The 17,800-nt window shown below is 44.7% G+C and overlaps 1 protein-coding gene across 1 annotated transcript in view; it reads right to left on the bottom strand.

Annotated features, from left to right (window-relative positions):
- LOC100753603 (14-3-3 protein epsilon) overlaps positions 1-10,497 on the bottom strand; it is a 36,994-nt gene extending 26,497 nt beyond the window's left edge. The window contains exon 1 of the mRNA XM_027426726.2: positions 10,320-10,497. Coding sequence (XP_027282527.1) covers positions 10,320-10,383 — 64 coding nt within the window. The 5' untranslated portion in view covers positions 10,384-10,497. The remainder of the gene's footprint in view (positions 1-10,319) is intronic.
- Between the last annotated feature and the right edge of the window lie 7,303 nt (positions 10,498-17,800).

Raw genomic sequence — 17,800 nt, 5'->3', positions numbered from 1 at the left:
CCTAACTGCTAAGCTACCTCTCCAGCCCATTTATTTTTAGAGTCAAGGTAGTCTGGAATTCTCCATGCAGACAAGATGGTGCTGATTCCTGACATTCCGCCTCCACCTCCTGAACAAGTCTTTTATAAAGCTTTAATTCAGCTTTATAAATTGCATGCCTACAATCAGCACAAGTCAGGCAGAGGTATGAGATCACCATTCAAAATCAACCTGGGCCACACAGTAAGACGTGGGCCCTCAATCCCATAGATAAAAAATTTAGGTATACACACAAAGCAACAAAACTTAGTCCAAGCATATCACAGAACACATGGGCACCCCTCAAGTTCCAGCTAATAAGAGAGTCTAAGGGAAGGCAACTTGAGCACTGCTCCCTACACACGCACACACCTAAGCAACATAGTGAGGTCTCGTTTCATTCAAAACATAGAAGGGGCCCAATAAGATGGCTTTATGACCCGAGTCAGATTTCCACAGCCTGCAAGGAGGAAGGGAAGAACAAACTTCCACCAAGTTATCCTGACTTCCACAGTACACTACCATTATTGCTCATACATATGTATGCATCAGATACACTCACAAGAGTCTAAGAAAAAATGTTTTATTATTGACATTTTTATGTGTATAGGTGTTTTGCCTGCATGTCTGCATCACATACATACAGTGCCCTTAGAGGCCAGAGGTACCAGATTCCCTGGGACTGAAGTTACAGATGGTTGTGAGCCACCACATGGGTACTGGGAATGAAATTCAAAGTCCTCCAAAAAAGCCAAAAGAGCTCTTAACTACTGAGGCAGCTCTCTCACCCTAGGGGGAAAAAGTTAGAACAAGGTTAAGAAGCAAGAGAGCCTGAGGAAGCTGGGCATTGGTGGCGCACGCCTTTAATCTCAGCACTCGGGAGGCAGAGACAGGCGGATCTCTGTGTGTTCAAGGCCAGCCTGGTCTCCAGAGCGAGTGCTGCCAGGATAGGCTCCAAAGCTACAGAAGAAACGAAAACGAGAGAGGGAGGGAGGGAGGGAAAGAGAGAGAGAGAGAGAGAGAGAAGAGAGAGAGAGAGGAGGAGGGGGAGGAGGGAGGGAGGGAGGGAGGGAGGGAGAAGGGGGAGAGAGAGAGAGAGAGGAAGATGGAGGGAGGGAGGGAGAAGGGGGAGGAGGGAGGGGGGAGAGAGAGAGTGCCTGAGGACATAGCTAACTCAGTAGAAAGCAGGTGTCTAGTGATCTTTTTAGATCGGCTCTAGGTTCAATGCCTGAGCACAATAAAATTTGCAAATTCCAATTGGAAAGGCTGAGTCAGAACCACTTGAGGCCAAGAATCCAGCCTGGGCAACAGTGAGATTCCTCTGCAGACAAAAAAGCTCAGTGGTAGATTACTTGTGTAACTAGCGTGTGCAAGGTTCTACGTGTAATTCACAGCAAAATGGTTTGCAATTCTAGCAACAGAGAAATGGGAGAGACAAGAAGATTCCTGGAGCGGCTGCAGAGATGGCTCAGTGGTTAAGAACACTAACTGGTCTACCAGAGGTACTGAGTTCAATTCCCAGCAACCACATGATGGCTCACAACCATCTGTAATGAGATTGGGTGTCCTCTTCTGGCCGGCAGGGATACATGCAGACAGAACATTGTATACATAATAAATACATAAATAAAAATTAAAAAAAAAAATTCCTGGAGCTTGCTAGCCAGATGGCATAGCTTACTTTTTGAAGTTATAGGCCAGTAAGACCCTATTTCAAAGGGTGGGGAGGCACCTGAGGAATGACATCTGAGGTGGCCCTCTGGTGCACACATGAAAAATAATGTCTCAGAAAATCAATTCCTCAGGTGTAGTGACACAGGCCTGCAATATCAACGATCAGGAAGTGAGTAAAAGGAAAGGGGATATCAAGTTTGAGGCCAGTCTATCCAGCATACAATGGGGGGAGGGGGGAGGGAAGGCCAGCAGTCAGAAGCAGGCAATTCTTCAGTATGTATCCAAGAAAAACAGGTCCTGAGACTATTTAATGACTGCTGGGGTTCAGCTGTCCCACTTTCCACTATCTGTTGCCTCTCCATTGGGAAATATACTCAACCAACATACTCATACAAAATCAACAAGACTCAATAAAATTAAACCAAAAGTCTGTTGAAAGCAGCTTTCTTTATGTACTTCAGTGTGTGTATTCATTTCTGTGCAGTTACAAGTACATGTGGAGTCCCTTGGCCACCCTCAGATGTCGTTCTTCAGGAAACCATCCATCGACCTTGGTTTGTTTTTGTGTTGTTTTTTTGTTTTGTTTTGTTTTTTTTTGGGGGGGGTATAGGGGTTCAAGACAAGGGTTCTCTATGCAGCTTTTGTTGTCCTGGAACTCACTCTGTACTCCAGATTAGCCTGAACTCCCAGAGATCCACTGCCAGTCTCCACAACTTCTCTCACTAAATCCTAGGGCTCAACAATTAGGCTAGGGTGAACAGTCAGGAAACCCCAGGGATTCACCATCTCTGCCTCCCCAGAGATGGGATCACAAGCATGCTGGAATGACAAGCAAGCAACAGACTTTTTAAGTGGGTGTGGGGCTTAAACTCAGTATCTGTGTTGCATTCAAGCACTTGACAGACTGAGCTATCTCCCCAGGCCCCCAAAGCAATTTCTACATTGTAAAATTAAAAACTAAGAATAGAGCTTCAATGAGAAGATCAGCAGTTCAAGGCCGTCTATGCTAAGAAGCAAGTTCAAGGTTAGTCTGAGTGAGCTACAATGAGACACTGTCTTGAACAGAGAAGGGAGAAGGGAAAGGAGAAACAGAGCCTTGGTTTTGACTGATGTTTACAAAACTGCACAAATATCAAGTGTGAAATGGAAGGAATACTATCTTTAGAGTAAAACATGCTTGACTAAATACCAGTAATGTTACCTATTCGTCTTCATTTAAATCTTGTTTTTTTTTTTTTGGTTTTTCAAGGCCTAGCACTCAGAGATCCCCCTGCCCCTGCCTCATTCATGAATGTTGGGGTGCACCATCCAGCTAATTCCCACCCCACCCCCCCGACAGGGTTTCTCTGTAGCTTTGGAGACTGTCCTGAAACTTGCTCTGTAGACCAGGTGGGCCTGGAACTCAAGAGATCAAGGCCAGCATGGTCTAAACACAGAGTTCTGGGACAGACAGAGCTACACAAAGAAACCCTGTCTCGAAAAAAAGCCAAAAACCAACCAAAGTAGCTAGCTTGTCTTACTTTGGGTTTCTATTGCTGTGAAGGGACACCATGACCACGGCAACTCATAAGTTTTATAAAAAGGAAAACATTGACTCGGGTGGCTTACAGTTTCAGAGGTTTAGTCCATTATCATCATTGTGCGACAGGGCATCATGCAGGCAGACATGGTGCTCGAGAAAGAGCTGTGGGTTTTACATCTTGATCTGCAGGCAGCCAAGCAGTAGGAGTCTATGTCCCACGCGGGGCATAGCTTGAACATACGAGACCTCAAAGCCCATCCCCACAATGACACACTTCCTCCAATAAAGCCACACTTCCTAATAGTGCCACTCCCTATGGGTCAAGCATTTAAACATGAGTCTATCTATGGAGGCCATACCTATTCAAACCACCACACAACTCAAGGCAGACAAAATAAAACCAGCATATTTATATTTGCCTCTAACACTGTCGGACTGATTAGCTAGTATGCCAGCTAGCTCTATTGTCAGTGACTACAATTTCCTTGACTTTCCACATTCCCACTTTGGAGAGTGAGAGGATTTCAATTTTCTTGTGATCCATTTTGCTTTTTACCAAATGCAAAATCTGAAGTTCTCAGGACTCAGAGCTACAGTAACTGTGGTACAGGAACAAGCTTAGGAAATTTTTTTAATGATTCCTTTTTATTTTTTATGTGCACTAGTGTTTTGCTTGCATGTATGTCTGTGTGACAGTGTGGAGAAACCTGTGAGCTGCCATTAAAATAAAAATGGGGACTGGGAAGTGCCTGCAATACAAGCATAAGGACTTGAGTTCTACCTCCAAAATCCTCATTGAAACACAGACACACACACAGACACACACACGTCAAATTCATTCTAGCTGTTCCAGCACAATCTTTTTTTTTTTTTTTGGGGGGGGGGTTTCAAGACAGGGTTTTTCTGTGGCTTTGGAGGCTGTCCTAGAACTAGCTCTTGAAAACCAGTCTCAAACTCAGAGAGATCCAACTGCCTCTGCCTCCCCCCAAAACATCTGGGTTTCATGATAAATTTGAACACCCCTTTGTCATAACTTGCTTCTTTTTAATGAGCTGAAACAAGCCCCTGAAACTAACTATTCCTACAGGCCTGGTTGAGCATCAGAAATACAAAATGAGCTCAATCCATAAAGATATATGGGCAACTCCACCTACCAATTTGGATGTAACAGTACTTAACTGTAACAAACTAGCCACAAGAAGGAGTAACTACATTGGAGTGCTGCTACTGGCTATTGTCTGGTGGATTCTACTTTACATTCCATTAGATTCTAATATATCTGGGCTATCTGTAACATTATATGCCCACCCACTGCCCCTCCAAAAATGTTCCACACATTTATTAAGGACGTTCATGTAGAAAATAAAAGAAAAAAATATTTTAGAAGTACTCTGTATAAATGTGTGGCATTAGCTACGGCCCAAAGACAGATATTATCAGGGGTGGTTTTTCGTTTAGTTTTTAAGATTTTAAATGATGTAGGGGGGGGGGGTTGCTATGAGTGCACCAAGAAGGCCAGAGGCCTATATAAGCCCTGATGGGTCTGAAACTCACTATGCCATCAGGTGGCCTCAACTAAGTTTTTTCAAGACAGGGTTTCCCCCAGCCAGCAAATTAACCCAATGCCCTGCATGTGTTCAGCAGGCACTCAATCACTAAGTCAACATACTCAAGCCCTGTTTCTACTCTAAGACCAAGTCTGACTTAATTGCTAAGATGTACATCCTCCTGCCTCAGCCTCCTACTGGGACTGATCTTGAAGCCCCATTGCCCTGCTTCAGAACTTTTTAAATGAAAGGTGGAAAGAGAATGGAAGAGTTGGCTCTGTGGTTTGCAGAGAACCCAATGTTTGACTCCCAGCACCCAAAATGGCTCACAGCCACTTGTAAGCCCTGTGTCAGGGAATCCAATGTCCTCGTCTCACTTCTGCAGGAACCAGGCAGGCATGTGGTACAAAGAAGGCAAAACATACAGAAAATAAAAGCAGTTCTTGGGCTGGAGAGATGGCTCAGAGGTTAAGAGCATTGACTGCTCTTCCAGAGGTCCTGAGTTCAATTCCCAGCAACCACATGGTGGCTCACAACCATCCATTATGAGATCTGGTGCCCTCTTCTGGTGTGCAGATATACATGGAAGCAGAATGTTGTATACATAATAAATAAAATCTTTTAAAAAAAAAAATCAGTTTTTATGTGAAAAGAGGGCCTGTGAGACAGCTCAGGTAAAGACACCTGCCGTCAAGTTTGACCACCTGAGTTTTCCATTAGCTGTCCTTTGACCTCCACACATGTGCCAGAGCACATGCTAACCCACACATAACACACATACACAGCTAGGTATAGTTGCAAAAGCCTTTAGTCCCAGCACTCAGAGACAAAGGCAGTTGGATCTCTGTGATTTCAAGGCCAGGCTGGTCTACAGATTGAGTTCCAAGACAATCAGAGCCACATAGTGAGACCCTGTCAGGAAAACAAAACAAAAACCACACATATACACAAATAAAATTTAAAATGAACAGAATGCTTAAAGAACATCCACAATAGTAAAAATCACTTCAAAACACAGTGATTCATCAATTCATGGTATCCGTAAATTGTGTAAGACAAACATGCACAACATTGTACAAAAATCTGAAGTGCAGCTGGACAGTAGTGATGCACACCTTTAACCCCAGCACTCAGGAGGTAGAGGCAGGTGGATCTCCAAGTTCCAACTTATTCTACAGATGAATTCCAAGAAATCCAGGACTACACAGAGAAACCTGTCTCAAAACAAAACCTGAGGAAAGGAGTCGAAGACAGTGTCCTGTAACTGCAAACTCACTACATGTAGCTGAAGCTGACCTTCAACCCCAGATTATCCACTCTTTTCCTTAGCAGCACTGGGATTACAGTGTGTAGGACCCCACCTTGTGATGAGCATTCCTTGTTCAAGAAGGCAAGGGAGGACATGACTGTGAGCACATTTAATTCCAGCACATGGGAAGCACAAAAATGAGGACCTCTGTGAATTCCAAGGCAACACAGTGAGACCCTGCCTCCAAATCAATAATAAATGTTTGTTCCCCATCCTTCCCTAACTAGCACAGTGTGTTCTTAGAAATGAGGCTTTGGTGTTTTAAACAGCTCTCAAGTCAATGACTCAGAACAGAAGCATTTCTGGTGTTGCAGTACTCAAGAGTGACCCAATCGACCATGGGGGATAGGGGGCAAGAGGCGGAAAAGCCACACCCCATAGAGCCAATCCTGTTTTGTTTTTTCTCTTTTTTAGAAGGCAGAGTCTCAATGTAACTCTGGCTGCCCTAGAACTCAGAGATTTGCCTGCATCTGCCTACCTGGTTAATTTGCTTTTTTTCAGACAGGATTTCATAGCTCAGACTAGTCTGGAACTCAAGAGCCTCCCCCGTCTTCTAAGTGTAGTTTAAAGGGATGTGCCACCATACTAGGCCCCACTGAGGAGATTCTAGCAGGATGAAGATTATTAGGAAAGGACAAAAACAGAACTACCACACAAGCCAAGTATTACATATGTTGACCACTCTGATCCCAGAAAATAGGAAAAATACTACTTTTTCGGACAGCTCAAACTCTGCTGTTTGGGATGCTGAGGTAGGATGGCAATGGCAAGTTCAAGGAACACCCTAAGCAACTTAGTGAAACCCTGTCTCGTAGAGATGGGTAGTTATAGTTCCATGGTATGCATAGCATACACAAGGCCGGCAGTTCAATCCCCAGCAACTCCCCCCCTTAACTTTTCTGTATTAATGTTTTAATTATGTATGAAAATTATCATTTGGCCGGGCGCTGGTGATACATGCCTTTAATCCCAGCACTTGGGAGGCAGAGGCAAGGGGATCTCTGTGAGTTCGAGGCCAGCCTGGTATCCAGAGCGAGTGCCAAAGCTACACACAGAGAAATCCTGTCTCAAAAAAACAAAAAACAAAAACAAAAAAAAGAAAAACACCCCTATTTCTTAGACTACTGACTTGTTAAAGAGATTACTAAACTAAGCTGGGTGTTGTAGAGCACTCCCTAGCACTTATGAGGCAGAGGCAGGAGGATTTCTGAGTTCAAGGCCAACCTGGACTATATAGTGAATTCGAGGACAGCCAGGGCTCTTTAAAGAGACCCTGTCTCAAAAAACCAAGCGAAACATTAAACTTATTAAAGTCAACAGTCCTTGTCTCAAACTTTGATAATTCCTATACAAACTCCTAAACGATTCTGTTCGTGAAACATAGCTTCTCACCTCCTCTTCCAAAACCATTAAATAATCTATATAAATTGATTTCAATTCCCTATAGGGAGAGTAAAAGACACTTCAGGCACTAGATTCTACATAGTATGCAAAATACAAGATAAACCTAGGACAGTAACAAGAAGGAAGGTCAGCTAAAAGGCCAACATTTACATCCAAGTACCCAAAACTCAGAATCCCAATGCATTCGCATTGCAGTTGGTATTTTACTTAGTGATCCCTTCTATAGAGCCATTTCTATTACACAAACAAAGCTGAATCACTGCAGTCAGTCAAGTAGTGGTGGGTTTCCTGACTGCCTTCCTGCCTCTCCCGCTCTAGATCCCTCCTCATGCCAAATCACTGCAGTGCTTCCTATTGCATTCCCTTCTTTCTTTAAGAGTCTCAAAGGGACAGTCACCAAGTGGCTTGTCTACACTCCTATGTTCAATAACTAACAAGGCCAGACTTTAGTCAGAAACCCTCAGCACTCAAATCACAAGCATGATTTAAAGTTAACTTGCCATTTATTTGGAAGCTACAATCATGCAAGTTTCCAAATCCTTCCTAAAAATGACTCAGAAACAAAGCAAAAAGATTCCCTAATACCTTTCTATTGGGAGGAGGGGTCACATTCACACTAAGCCTAAATCCCCAGTCTTCAAATGTAATTTCATGTTTCCTCCCAAGGACACTAGATTCAGGGGACACTTCTTTCAGGGAGGCAGAGAGAGAACCCTCCATTACAACCAAACTCTCCTGGCTACAAACACTAAAATGAAGGCTGACCTTGAGCTACATTCATACTTTCCCCATCCCACCTCCTCCCACTCCCAACAGAAGCCAACAGCAACTCAAACCTGAAAGGCAAAATTCAGTTTAGTATCTTTCCTAAACTGGGGGTTTTGAAGCCTTCTGTTCTAAATTCCAAAGGCTGGAACAGTAATTTCTGACAAGACTCTAGGACTAGTTCTAGAAAAGCTGCAACAGAGCCAAACTGGAATTCAAGGAAAAGGGTCTGACCTAACTTTTGAAAAACAAGTGGCTTAAGTAATTTGGAAAAAATTAGGGGCAATAACACTTAATTCCAAACATGCATCCCATCCTAGCCCCCAACACTAAAATCACAAGGACCTATCTGCCTTAGTGCACATGCCTTTAATCAAAGCACTCAGGAGACTGATAGGTGGATCTCTGTGAGTTAGAGGCCAGCCTGGTCTACATACTAAGGTTTCAAGAAAGCCAGAGCGACAGAGTGAGACCCTATTCCTAAACAAACATAAATAAATCATGGTAAACATATATGTGATTTATCACTTTTAAAATACTACTTTGATAGATATTGCTTAACTGAAGTATCTAGGTACAAAATCAGAGAAAGGGAAGGCACAAAAAAAAACATAAATTGCCTACAACTGACTAAACACAAAAGATATTTCAATGAAATGGTGATAAGACTAAATTCAAATTAGCACGAGCTAAGGATAGAGCTTAGTGACAGAGAGCACTGTACAAGGGCTTGGGTTACATCACGGGGGTGAGGAAGTAGTGGGTGTCGAGTGAACAAAATAACTATTAAAATATGTACATAAAACCATTTGCTTAAAATAGATAAAACAGAGGTAGAGTGTATCTTAGTATATGAGCACTTGCTTTGCATGCATGCAACCCTGGGTTGGAACCCCAGCCACGCAACAATGAAGTCATAAAACAGGGGGAAAAAAAAAGAATTGTATTTCAAAATCCCCAAGCCTCAACCGAGTCCTCAAAATAGGTAAAGATCCCCAAGCCAAGCAACACGAATTTTCCAAACTTACGTCGTCAACCAAGGGAGTGTTACTAAACATTATTTAAATTAACTATTTTTCAACAGGTCTTTCCATGTGTCATAATGCTGAGTGCGAAGAGAAAAGTCATTTTTACAAACGGGTAGACTTGAGACACGGGTACTGTAAAAAGCCATCATTATTACAGGGTCCTGGCAAGCCTGGTCTCCTGTATTTAAGAATTCTATCCATCAGAACTCGGGCTTCTGAAGGTTGGGAAAAGAAAAAAGAAAAACCCACAGGAACTTTGGGATCCCCTGGGTGAGAACAAACGGAGCACGAGTGAGGCTCCACACATCCATGGGAGGAGGCGAGGCAGAGAAGCCCCCCAAAACCCTCAACTCCGAGGTGCGCCGGCCTGCGGGAAGGAATCCAATCGCAGCATCTCAGCTTGCCTCCACCCAAGGATGATCAATCTGCAGTGATTTCCACACACTCCACCCTCTCCAAAGACGACTCCCCACCAGCGGCCCAGAGAAGCCGTCCGCTCCTGAGGCTTCTCCTTTGTGAGGCTCCACAGCCGCCGCCCCACACTGGGCCTCCCGGGAAAAGCCACCGCCCCCACCCGCCATATTTCCCTGAAAAGGCGCCCGCGCTCCAGCTCCCTAAGATTCCGCCCTCCCCCGAGCGACCGCTGCTGCTTCGCACATCACCCCACCCGATTGTCCTCCGCATCCCGCCACGGTCCCGAAAGCTCCCGTGGGGATTGCGCGCCGGGAGACGGCACCCGCCACCTCCTCCCCCCTCCCCCGCCCGGGGACTCGCCCTCCCCCTTCAGCCGCCATTTTACAACCAACTCCTCCACCCTACTCCCCGGCCTGCTGGCGGGCGAGCGTCTGCAAGCTAAGGACACCGGAGGGGTCAAATTCCTGGGCCCGGAGACTCCCACCGCTTCGGGAGCCCGCAGGACATTTCCCGCTTCCCGACCCGCGTCCCGAGCCAGACTCGGGGACGATGCCGCCATTTTGTCTCCGGTTCCCGGCCTCTGTGGGCGGCGGCGGAGGGTCCGAGACTTCCAGCCCCCCGACACCCCTCCAACTCACCGTCGTATCGCTCGGCCTGCTCTGCCAGCTTCGCCTGGTACACCAGATCCTCCCGATCATCCATAGCGGCAGCGGCTCCGGCAGGGTCTGCGCGACGGATGGAAGCGGATAGCGTCTCCGACTCTCGGCTTCTCGCTCCGCGTCCGAGCAGTAAAAATGGCGGCGCTTCAATCCGGGACTTCCGCCTGCGCACGCGGACAACTGCTCAGCTCTATGGCAACCGCTCCCTGGCAACTGGCGCGGGGGGGCGGGTCCGGGAGTTCGGCGCCAGAAAAGGCTGGAACCAGCACGACTGACGCCCCTCCTCCGTCGGCTCAGCAGTAAGGCGGGAACTGCGACTGCGAAGAAGAACGGCCCAGGCGAGCGGGAGAGGCTGGAGGCCGAGACTGGGCTAAAGGAATGAGCCAGGATCCTGTTCGGTGGCCGCCGGCCGAGGACAGGCCTGCCTGCGGAAAGACCGAGCGAGCGAGAGGCTTGATGGGTTCTTGCAACTGCAGGCCTTCCTCACTGAGACCCACTCACTGTGCATTCCTGCACGTTTTTCTCATTCATGTGCCTTTTTCAGAGCCTTTTAACCTCTGTGTAAAGAACTGACAGGTGAACAAGGGAGGGCTCCAGTTTTTACGCGCCAACTTTTTTCTTGTTCACACACCGTAATCATGTTTTTCTTCCCTTCAGCCGTATTTTATCGCTTTGGCCCATCACAGATAGGACTTTTGTTTAAAGGCCCTGGTTTTAACGTGGTGTTGGTGCCACACTCCTTCAACCCCACCACTCCGGAGGCATTGGAAGGCAGATCTCTATGAGTTCTCGAAGCCAGCCTGGTCTGCACAGTTCCAGGACAGCCAAGGTTACACAGAGAAACCTTGCTTCTAAAAATCAAAAAAGAAACAAAAGTCTCTGGTTTTTTTTGTGTGTGTGGTGGTGCATACCTTTAATCTCAGCATTAAGGAGTCAGGAGGATCTCTGAGATTGGGACCAGCCTGCTCTACAAAGCGAATTTCAGGTCAGCCAGGGCTGCATTGTGAGACCTCCATCGGAAGGAAGGAAGGAAGGAAGGAAGGAAGGAAGGAAGGAAGGAAGGAAGGAAGGAAGGAAGGAAGGAAGGACAGACGGATGTGTGGTGTGTGTGTGTGTCTGTGTCTGTGTCTGTGTCTGGTTTTCCTGGGCATGCGTGGTTATATCCCACCCCTCCATACCAGCACTATAGTGGCTGAGGTTGAAGCAAGTTGGAATAAGATCAGCAACTTGAAGCCAATCCAGGCTATATAGGGAAATCCTGACTAAAGCGGAAAAGAAAGTGGCATGCCTAGTTTGGAGTTCAAGGTGCACCAGAGGTCGAGTAAGGACAAATTGACATTAATTAGCTAGAAACAAATAACCCTCAATCGGAATTGCTTCTCTTGCAATGGACATCATGTTCTGCTTCCCACTGGATTTTCAACGTCCTTTTTTTTAGATTTATTTATTTTACACACATGAGTGTTCTATCTGCATGTATGCCTGCATGACAGAAGAGGTCATCAGCCCCCCACTATACATAGTTTGAGTCACCATGTGATTGCTGGGAATTAAACTCAGGACCTCTGGAAGGGCAACCAGTACTCTTAACTGCTGAGCCCGATTTTCAACAGCTTGTACTCAATATCTGCTGCTGAGCCTCAGAGAAAAAGGGCTTCAAAATAAGTGTGAAATAAAAAAAGTTGGAAGCGGTCAGGCAGTGGTGGTGCTCGCCTTTAATCCCAACATTCTGGAGGAAGAAGCAGGAGGATCTCTGTGAATTCGAGGCCAGCCTGGTCTACAAAGCGAGTTCCAGGACAGCCAGAGCTGTTACATGGAGAAACTCTGTCTCAAAGAAAAAAAAAAGTTGGAATCATGATAGGCCTGAGATCACAAACCAAGAGGCATGCATCTTAGTCTGTGAACAGAAGAGAATTATTATTTTGTTGTTGTTGTTGTTCAAGTGCTGGGGATGGAGCCTAGGGCCTACAGCATGTACTTTAACAATGAGTTATAGTCCTGTCCAGGTGAGCTCAAGGCAACATCATCATAATTGTACTTAAGAAAAGTATTACACATCTATAGAAGTGGTAATTCACGAGTTTAACTCCAGCACTGTGGAAACAGGCAGAAAGACTCAAAACACACAGAGAAAAAGAAAACATTTCAGTAAAACAAAGCAGTAACGAACAAGAATGGTAAATTATCATATTGCAAAATACAAGCAAAAGGTAATGGGTAATAGCCTCTGGATAGAGAGGAATGGAAGGACAGGAATAGCATCACAGAGAAGCCACAAAACCAACTGTGGGAAATAATGCAAAATTTGACTTCCCATCTTCCCACCCTGCCACTTCCTGTGAGGAATGGTACCAATAACAAAAAAGTAGAAATACAGAGCTGAATATGGTAACTCACTTATAATTCCTGCACTGAGAGGCCAAGGCAGGAGGATTGCCATGATCTTGAAACCAGTCTTGGATACATACTTCTAGTTCCAAGCCAGCTTGGGCAAAAAAGTAAGGCTCTGTCTAAAAAGCAAACTGGAAAGCCAGGGGTGGTGGTGCAGGCCTTTAATCCCAACACTCAGGAGGCATCCAGTCTGGTCTACAGAGTGAGTTCCAAGACAGCCAGGGCTACATAGTGAGATCCTGTCTCAAAAAATACAAATAATAATAATAATAGAATAAAAAATAGAAATCTAGGAAGAGTCGCTGGCTGGTAGGATACAGAGAGAAACATTGGTTTTGATTAGTACATGTTTCTGAGGTTCCCCAAAGATTATGCAGGTAGAATAACAAGCATAGAATTTAAAAGGAGGACTGACAAATCTGGCATGGTGGTACATACCTGTAATCCAAGCACTGAAGACACCAAGGCAGGAAGATTGAGAATTCAAAGCCACCCTCAGCTGCACATCAAGTGTAAACACTCCCTGGGTATTGCAAGATGCATTTTCCTAGCAATCAAGATATGTAAGGATATTGTATCACTTAGGCAACTGTATTTTATTTGCTATAATCAGGTTGGTTTTGTTTTTATAAGATTTCTTTATTGTAATAATGTAATAGGGATTTTACCTGTGTGTAGGTGTGCACCATGTGTGTCTGGTGCCCTTGGAGACTTCCTTGGATTCCCTGGTAACAGATGGTTGTGAGGCACCTTGAGTGTGCTGTAATGAACCCAGGTTCTCTACAAGAGGAAGCAGTGCTCTTAACTGCTGAGCATCTCTCCAGCTCTTGTAAATAGTCTTTAAAAGTCAGATGGAAAAAGCAACTGAACTTCTATAAAATAGAAAATGTAATTTTAAACTATTCCAATAAAGCTGGAGGAAAACAGGGAGTTTGAAAAAAACAAACACTCCCAGAGTTTCATGAAACTGTCTCAGAAAGGGAAAGAAGGAAGAGGAGTGACAGACTGAGGCTATCCAGGTGAAGTAGCAGGTGCCCACAGTCCCAGCCCTTCTGGAAGCTGGAGATCACATGAGTTCAGAAGTTCCAGGCCAGCCTACAAAACACACACCCTTCCTCAAAAAGAAGAGCAGCAAGGCTCTAAAGAATGGGCAAACAGGATAGTTCAGTGGGTAACTTTGCTGCCAAGAGGACTAGAGTTCAATCTTCGGATACCATAGGGTAGAAAAGGACTGACTTCTTCATCCATGCCATGGCACATAAATAAAGATGAAGAGATAAAAATTTGTAGAGGTAAGAGAGAACCAAACATAAAAATCAGGAAATAAGTGCTTTTTTAAAAAAAGATGTATTTATTTATTATGAATACAACATTCTGCCTCCATATATGCCTGTGTGCCAGAAGAGGGCACCAGATCTCATTACAGATGGTTGTGAGCCACCATGTGGTTGCTGGGAATTGAACTCAGGACCTCTGGAAGAAAGGTCAGTGCTCTTAAGCTCTGAACCATCCACCAGACCGAAATCAGTGCTTTTTAAGTTAAAAAAAGATTTTAAAATTACTGCTTTCATCTTCATGCTTGTATGTGCACCTCCTATGTGCCTGGTGTCCTCATCAGATCCACTAGAGTTGGCGTTGTAGATAACAGACAGTTGTGAGCCATCATGTGGTACTAGGAACTGAACCCAAGTTCTCTGCAAGAGCAAGTGCTCTTAACCACTGAACCGTTCTCTCTCTCTCTCTCTCATAAATGTAGAGGTCAAAAGTCAACCTCAGACGCTCCTTAGAAGCCACCAACCTTGAAATTTTCAACTAAGATCTCCCACCAAGCTGGAACTCCTTGAGTAGGATAGACTGGCTGGCTAGCAAACCCAGGAAACCACCTGTCTCTGTGTCGCCAACTCGTAAGCATGCACCATCATGCTCAGCTATTTCAGATGATGCTGGGGATTGAACTCAAGTCCTCATGGCTTCGTGGCAATTACTTTACTTACTGAGCTGTCACCCCAGCCCCATTTTTTGTTTTTCGCTTTATATGTTTATGGTGTGTATGTGTACATTCATACATGGGTGTACATGCCTGTAGAGATCTGAGGTGAGCACTGGGTATTTTGCTCAATCATTCTTCACTTTCTGTTGCCATAGTATTTCTCTTGAACCCAGACAGAGCTGGCTCATTCATCTGGTCTAGCTGGTGAGTTGCATTTGTTAATCTGCTTCTACCTCTCTTCCACTGAGATTACAGGCAACCCGACAAACCCACTTAGCTCTGCTTGTTTGTATCTTGAGATAGTTTCTCTGTGTAGCTCTGGCTGTCCTAGAACACACTCTGTAGACCAGGCTGGCCTGGAACCCACAGTGATCCTCCTGCATCAACCTCCCAAGCACTGGGATTAAAGGAGTGCACCACCACCAGCACCGGCACTTCTTACTTTTTAAACTAGATTGTGTTTGTGTGTGTGTGTGTGTGTGTGTGTGTGTGTGAGAGAGAGAGAGAGAGAGAGAGAGAGAGAGAGAGAGAGAGAGAGTGTTTTGCCTACATGTATATATGTGCATCATGTGTGTGCCTGGTGCTCAAAGCTGTCAGAGAGGACATTAGATTCCCTGGAACTGGAGTTAAGGAATGGTTGTTGAGCCATCATGAGTGCTAGGGGAAAAAAAAAAAAAGCCAAAGATGTATTTTCAGCCGAGTATGGTGGCTCATGTATTTAATCCCAGAACTCAGGAGACAGAGGCAGGAGGATCTCTTGTGAGTTTGAGGCCAGAGTGGTCTACATGGTAAGTTCCCAAATAGCCAGAGCTAATTAGAGAGATCCTGGCTCAAAAATAAATTAAAATAAATATTTATTTATCTCTAATCCTAGTACCAGAGAAGTGGAGGCAGAGAACTGTTCTGACCAGAGACCACCCTGGTTTACAAGTCTAGGAAAGCCACCACAGAGCCAGGCTGTATCTAAAGGTAAACAAACAAAAACTCTTAAGTACTGTCACATAAACATTTAAGATACATTCTAAACTTCCTAAATTATCTTTGAAGAGATGGTAGCACTGAGGATTGGTAAACACCCTTTAGAAAATGAGATACTGAGATGTAGCAATCGCTGTGACTCAGTAATCCTACTCCTGGGAATCTGTGCTAAAAATAATTCAGCTGAATCAAGGCTCATGGCCATAACTTTGTAAGATTTTCCAATTGCTGCTATAACTACCACCAACTTTGATGCTCAAAACAACCCATGTTTATCACCAAGTTCTGGGAGAGGACTAATAAAACCACACTCATTCTGGAGGCTCTAAGGAAGAGCCCCTTCCCTTCCCTATTTATTTAAGATTTATTTATCATGTATACATCATTCCTCCTGCATGTATTCCTGCAGGCCACAAGAGGGCACCAGATCTCATGGATGGTTGTGAGCCACCATGTGGGTGCTGGGAATTGAACTCAGGACCTCTGGAAGAGCAGCCAGTGCTCTTATATCCAGCCATCTTCAGAACATTTTATGGCACATCTAATGCCATTAGTTTTTTAGTTGTTGGTGGTTTATTTTTGAGTCACAGCTCTGGCTGTCCTGGAACTCACTATGTAGATCATTCTGGCCTCAAAACTCACAGAGATCCACCTGACTCTGCCTCCTAAGTGCTGGGTTAGAGGGATGGCCCACTATGCCTGGCATTATTAGTTTATGTATTTAAGCATACATTTATACATTCTTTTTGTCTTTTGGGTTTAATCATATTTATTTATTATGTATATGCATGCCAGAAGAGGGTACTAGATCTCCTTACAAATGGTTATGAGCCACCATGTGGTTGCTGGGAGTTGAACTCGGGACCTTCATCCCCCCCCCCCTTTATTTTTTGGCTTGTTTTGGTTTTTTTTTTTTTTTTTTTTGAGACAGGGTTTCTATGCAGCTTTGGAGCCTGCCCTAGAACTTGCTTTGTAGACCAGGCTGTCCTGGAATTCACAGAAATCTGACTGCCTCTTCCTCCTCAGTGCTGGGATTAAAGGTGTATGCCTTCACTACCTGCCTAAAGGATTTTATTTTAATATTTATTTATTTATTATGAATACAGTATTCTTTCTGCACATATCCCTGCAAGCCAGAAGAGGGCACTAGATCTCATTATGGATGGTTGTGAGCCATCATATGGTTGCTGGGAATTGAACTTAAGACTTCTGGAAGAGCAGCCAGTGCTCTCTGAGCCATCTCTCCAGTCTAGGATTTATTTATTTATTTATTTATTTATTTATTTATTTATTTATTTTGGTTTTTCGAGACAGGGTTTCTCTTGGCTTTGGAGGCTGTCCTGGAACTAACTCTTGTAGACCAGGCTGGTCTCGAGCTCACAGAGATCCACCTGCCTCTGCCTCCCGAGTGCTGGGATTAAAGGCGTGCGCCACCAACGCCCGGCTTCAGGATTTATTTTTTAATAATGTGTTTTTGTGTGGTGGGTGTATGTGATCACAAGTTCCAGAAGAATTCAGTTGCCCTGGAGCTGTTGTGAGTCACCTGATTTGGGTACTAGGAACTGAATTCAGGTCCTCTGGAAGAGAAGTATATGCTCTTCACTGTTAAGCCATGTCTCCAGTGCCTATTACATAATTACATTTTATTGGTGTGTATGTTCATGGGTATGGGCACATGGACTTGCAGCATTGAATGTGGTGGTCCAAGAACACCTCACTGGGGTTGGTTCTCTTTTATACTTTATGTGTTCCTGGAACTAGAACTCATGTCACAGCCAGGTATGGTAGTACACACCTTTAATTCCAGCACTCCAGAGGCAGAGAAAGGTGGTCTCTGTGAGTTTGGGACCAGCCAGGGACATGGTGAGAGCCTGTCTCCAAATGGGGAGACTATCTGTTCTTGGAGAGGACCAGGATTCAGTTCCTAGCACTCAAATCAGTTAAAATGGTGATGGTGGCACATGCCTTTAATCCAGCACTTTAATCCATCATTAACTCCTGCTCTAGGGATCCAACGCCCTCCTCTTGTTTACAAGGACATTGCAGGAACATACATACACACAGGTAAAACATTCACACACATAAAATTAAAAAAAAAAAT

The sequence above is a fragment of the Cricetulus griseus genome, chromosome 7 (assembly GCF_003668045.3).
Source record: "Cricetulus griseus strain 17A/GY chromosome 7, alternate assembly CriGri-PICRH-1.0, whole genome shotgun sequence".
Taxonomy (NCBI): Eukaryota; Metazoa; Chordata; class Mammalia; order Rodentia; family Cricetidae; genus Cricetulus; species Cricetulus griseus.
This window is presented reverse-complemented; position numbering and strand designations above follow the sequence as displayed.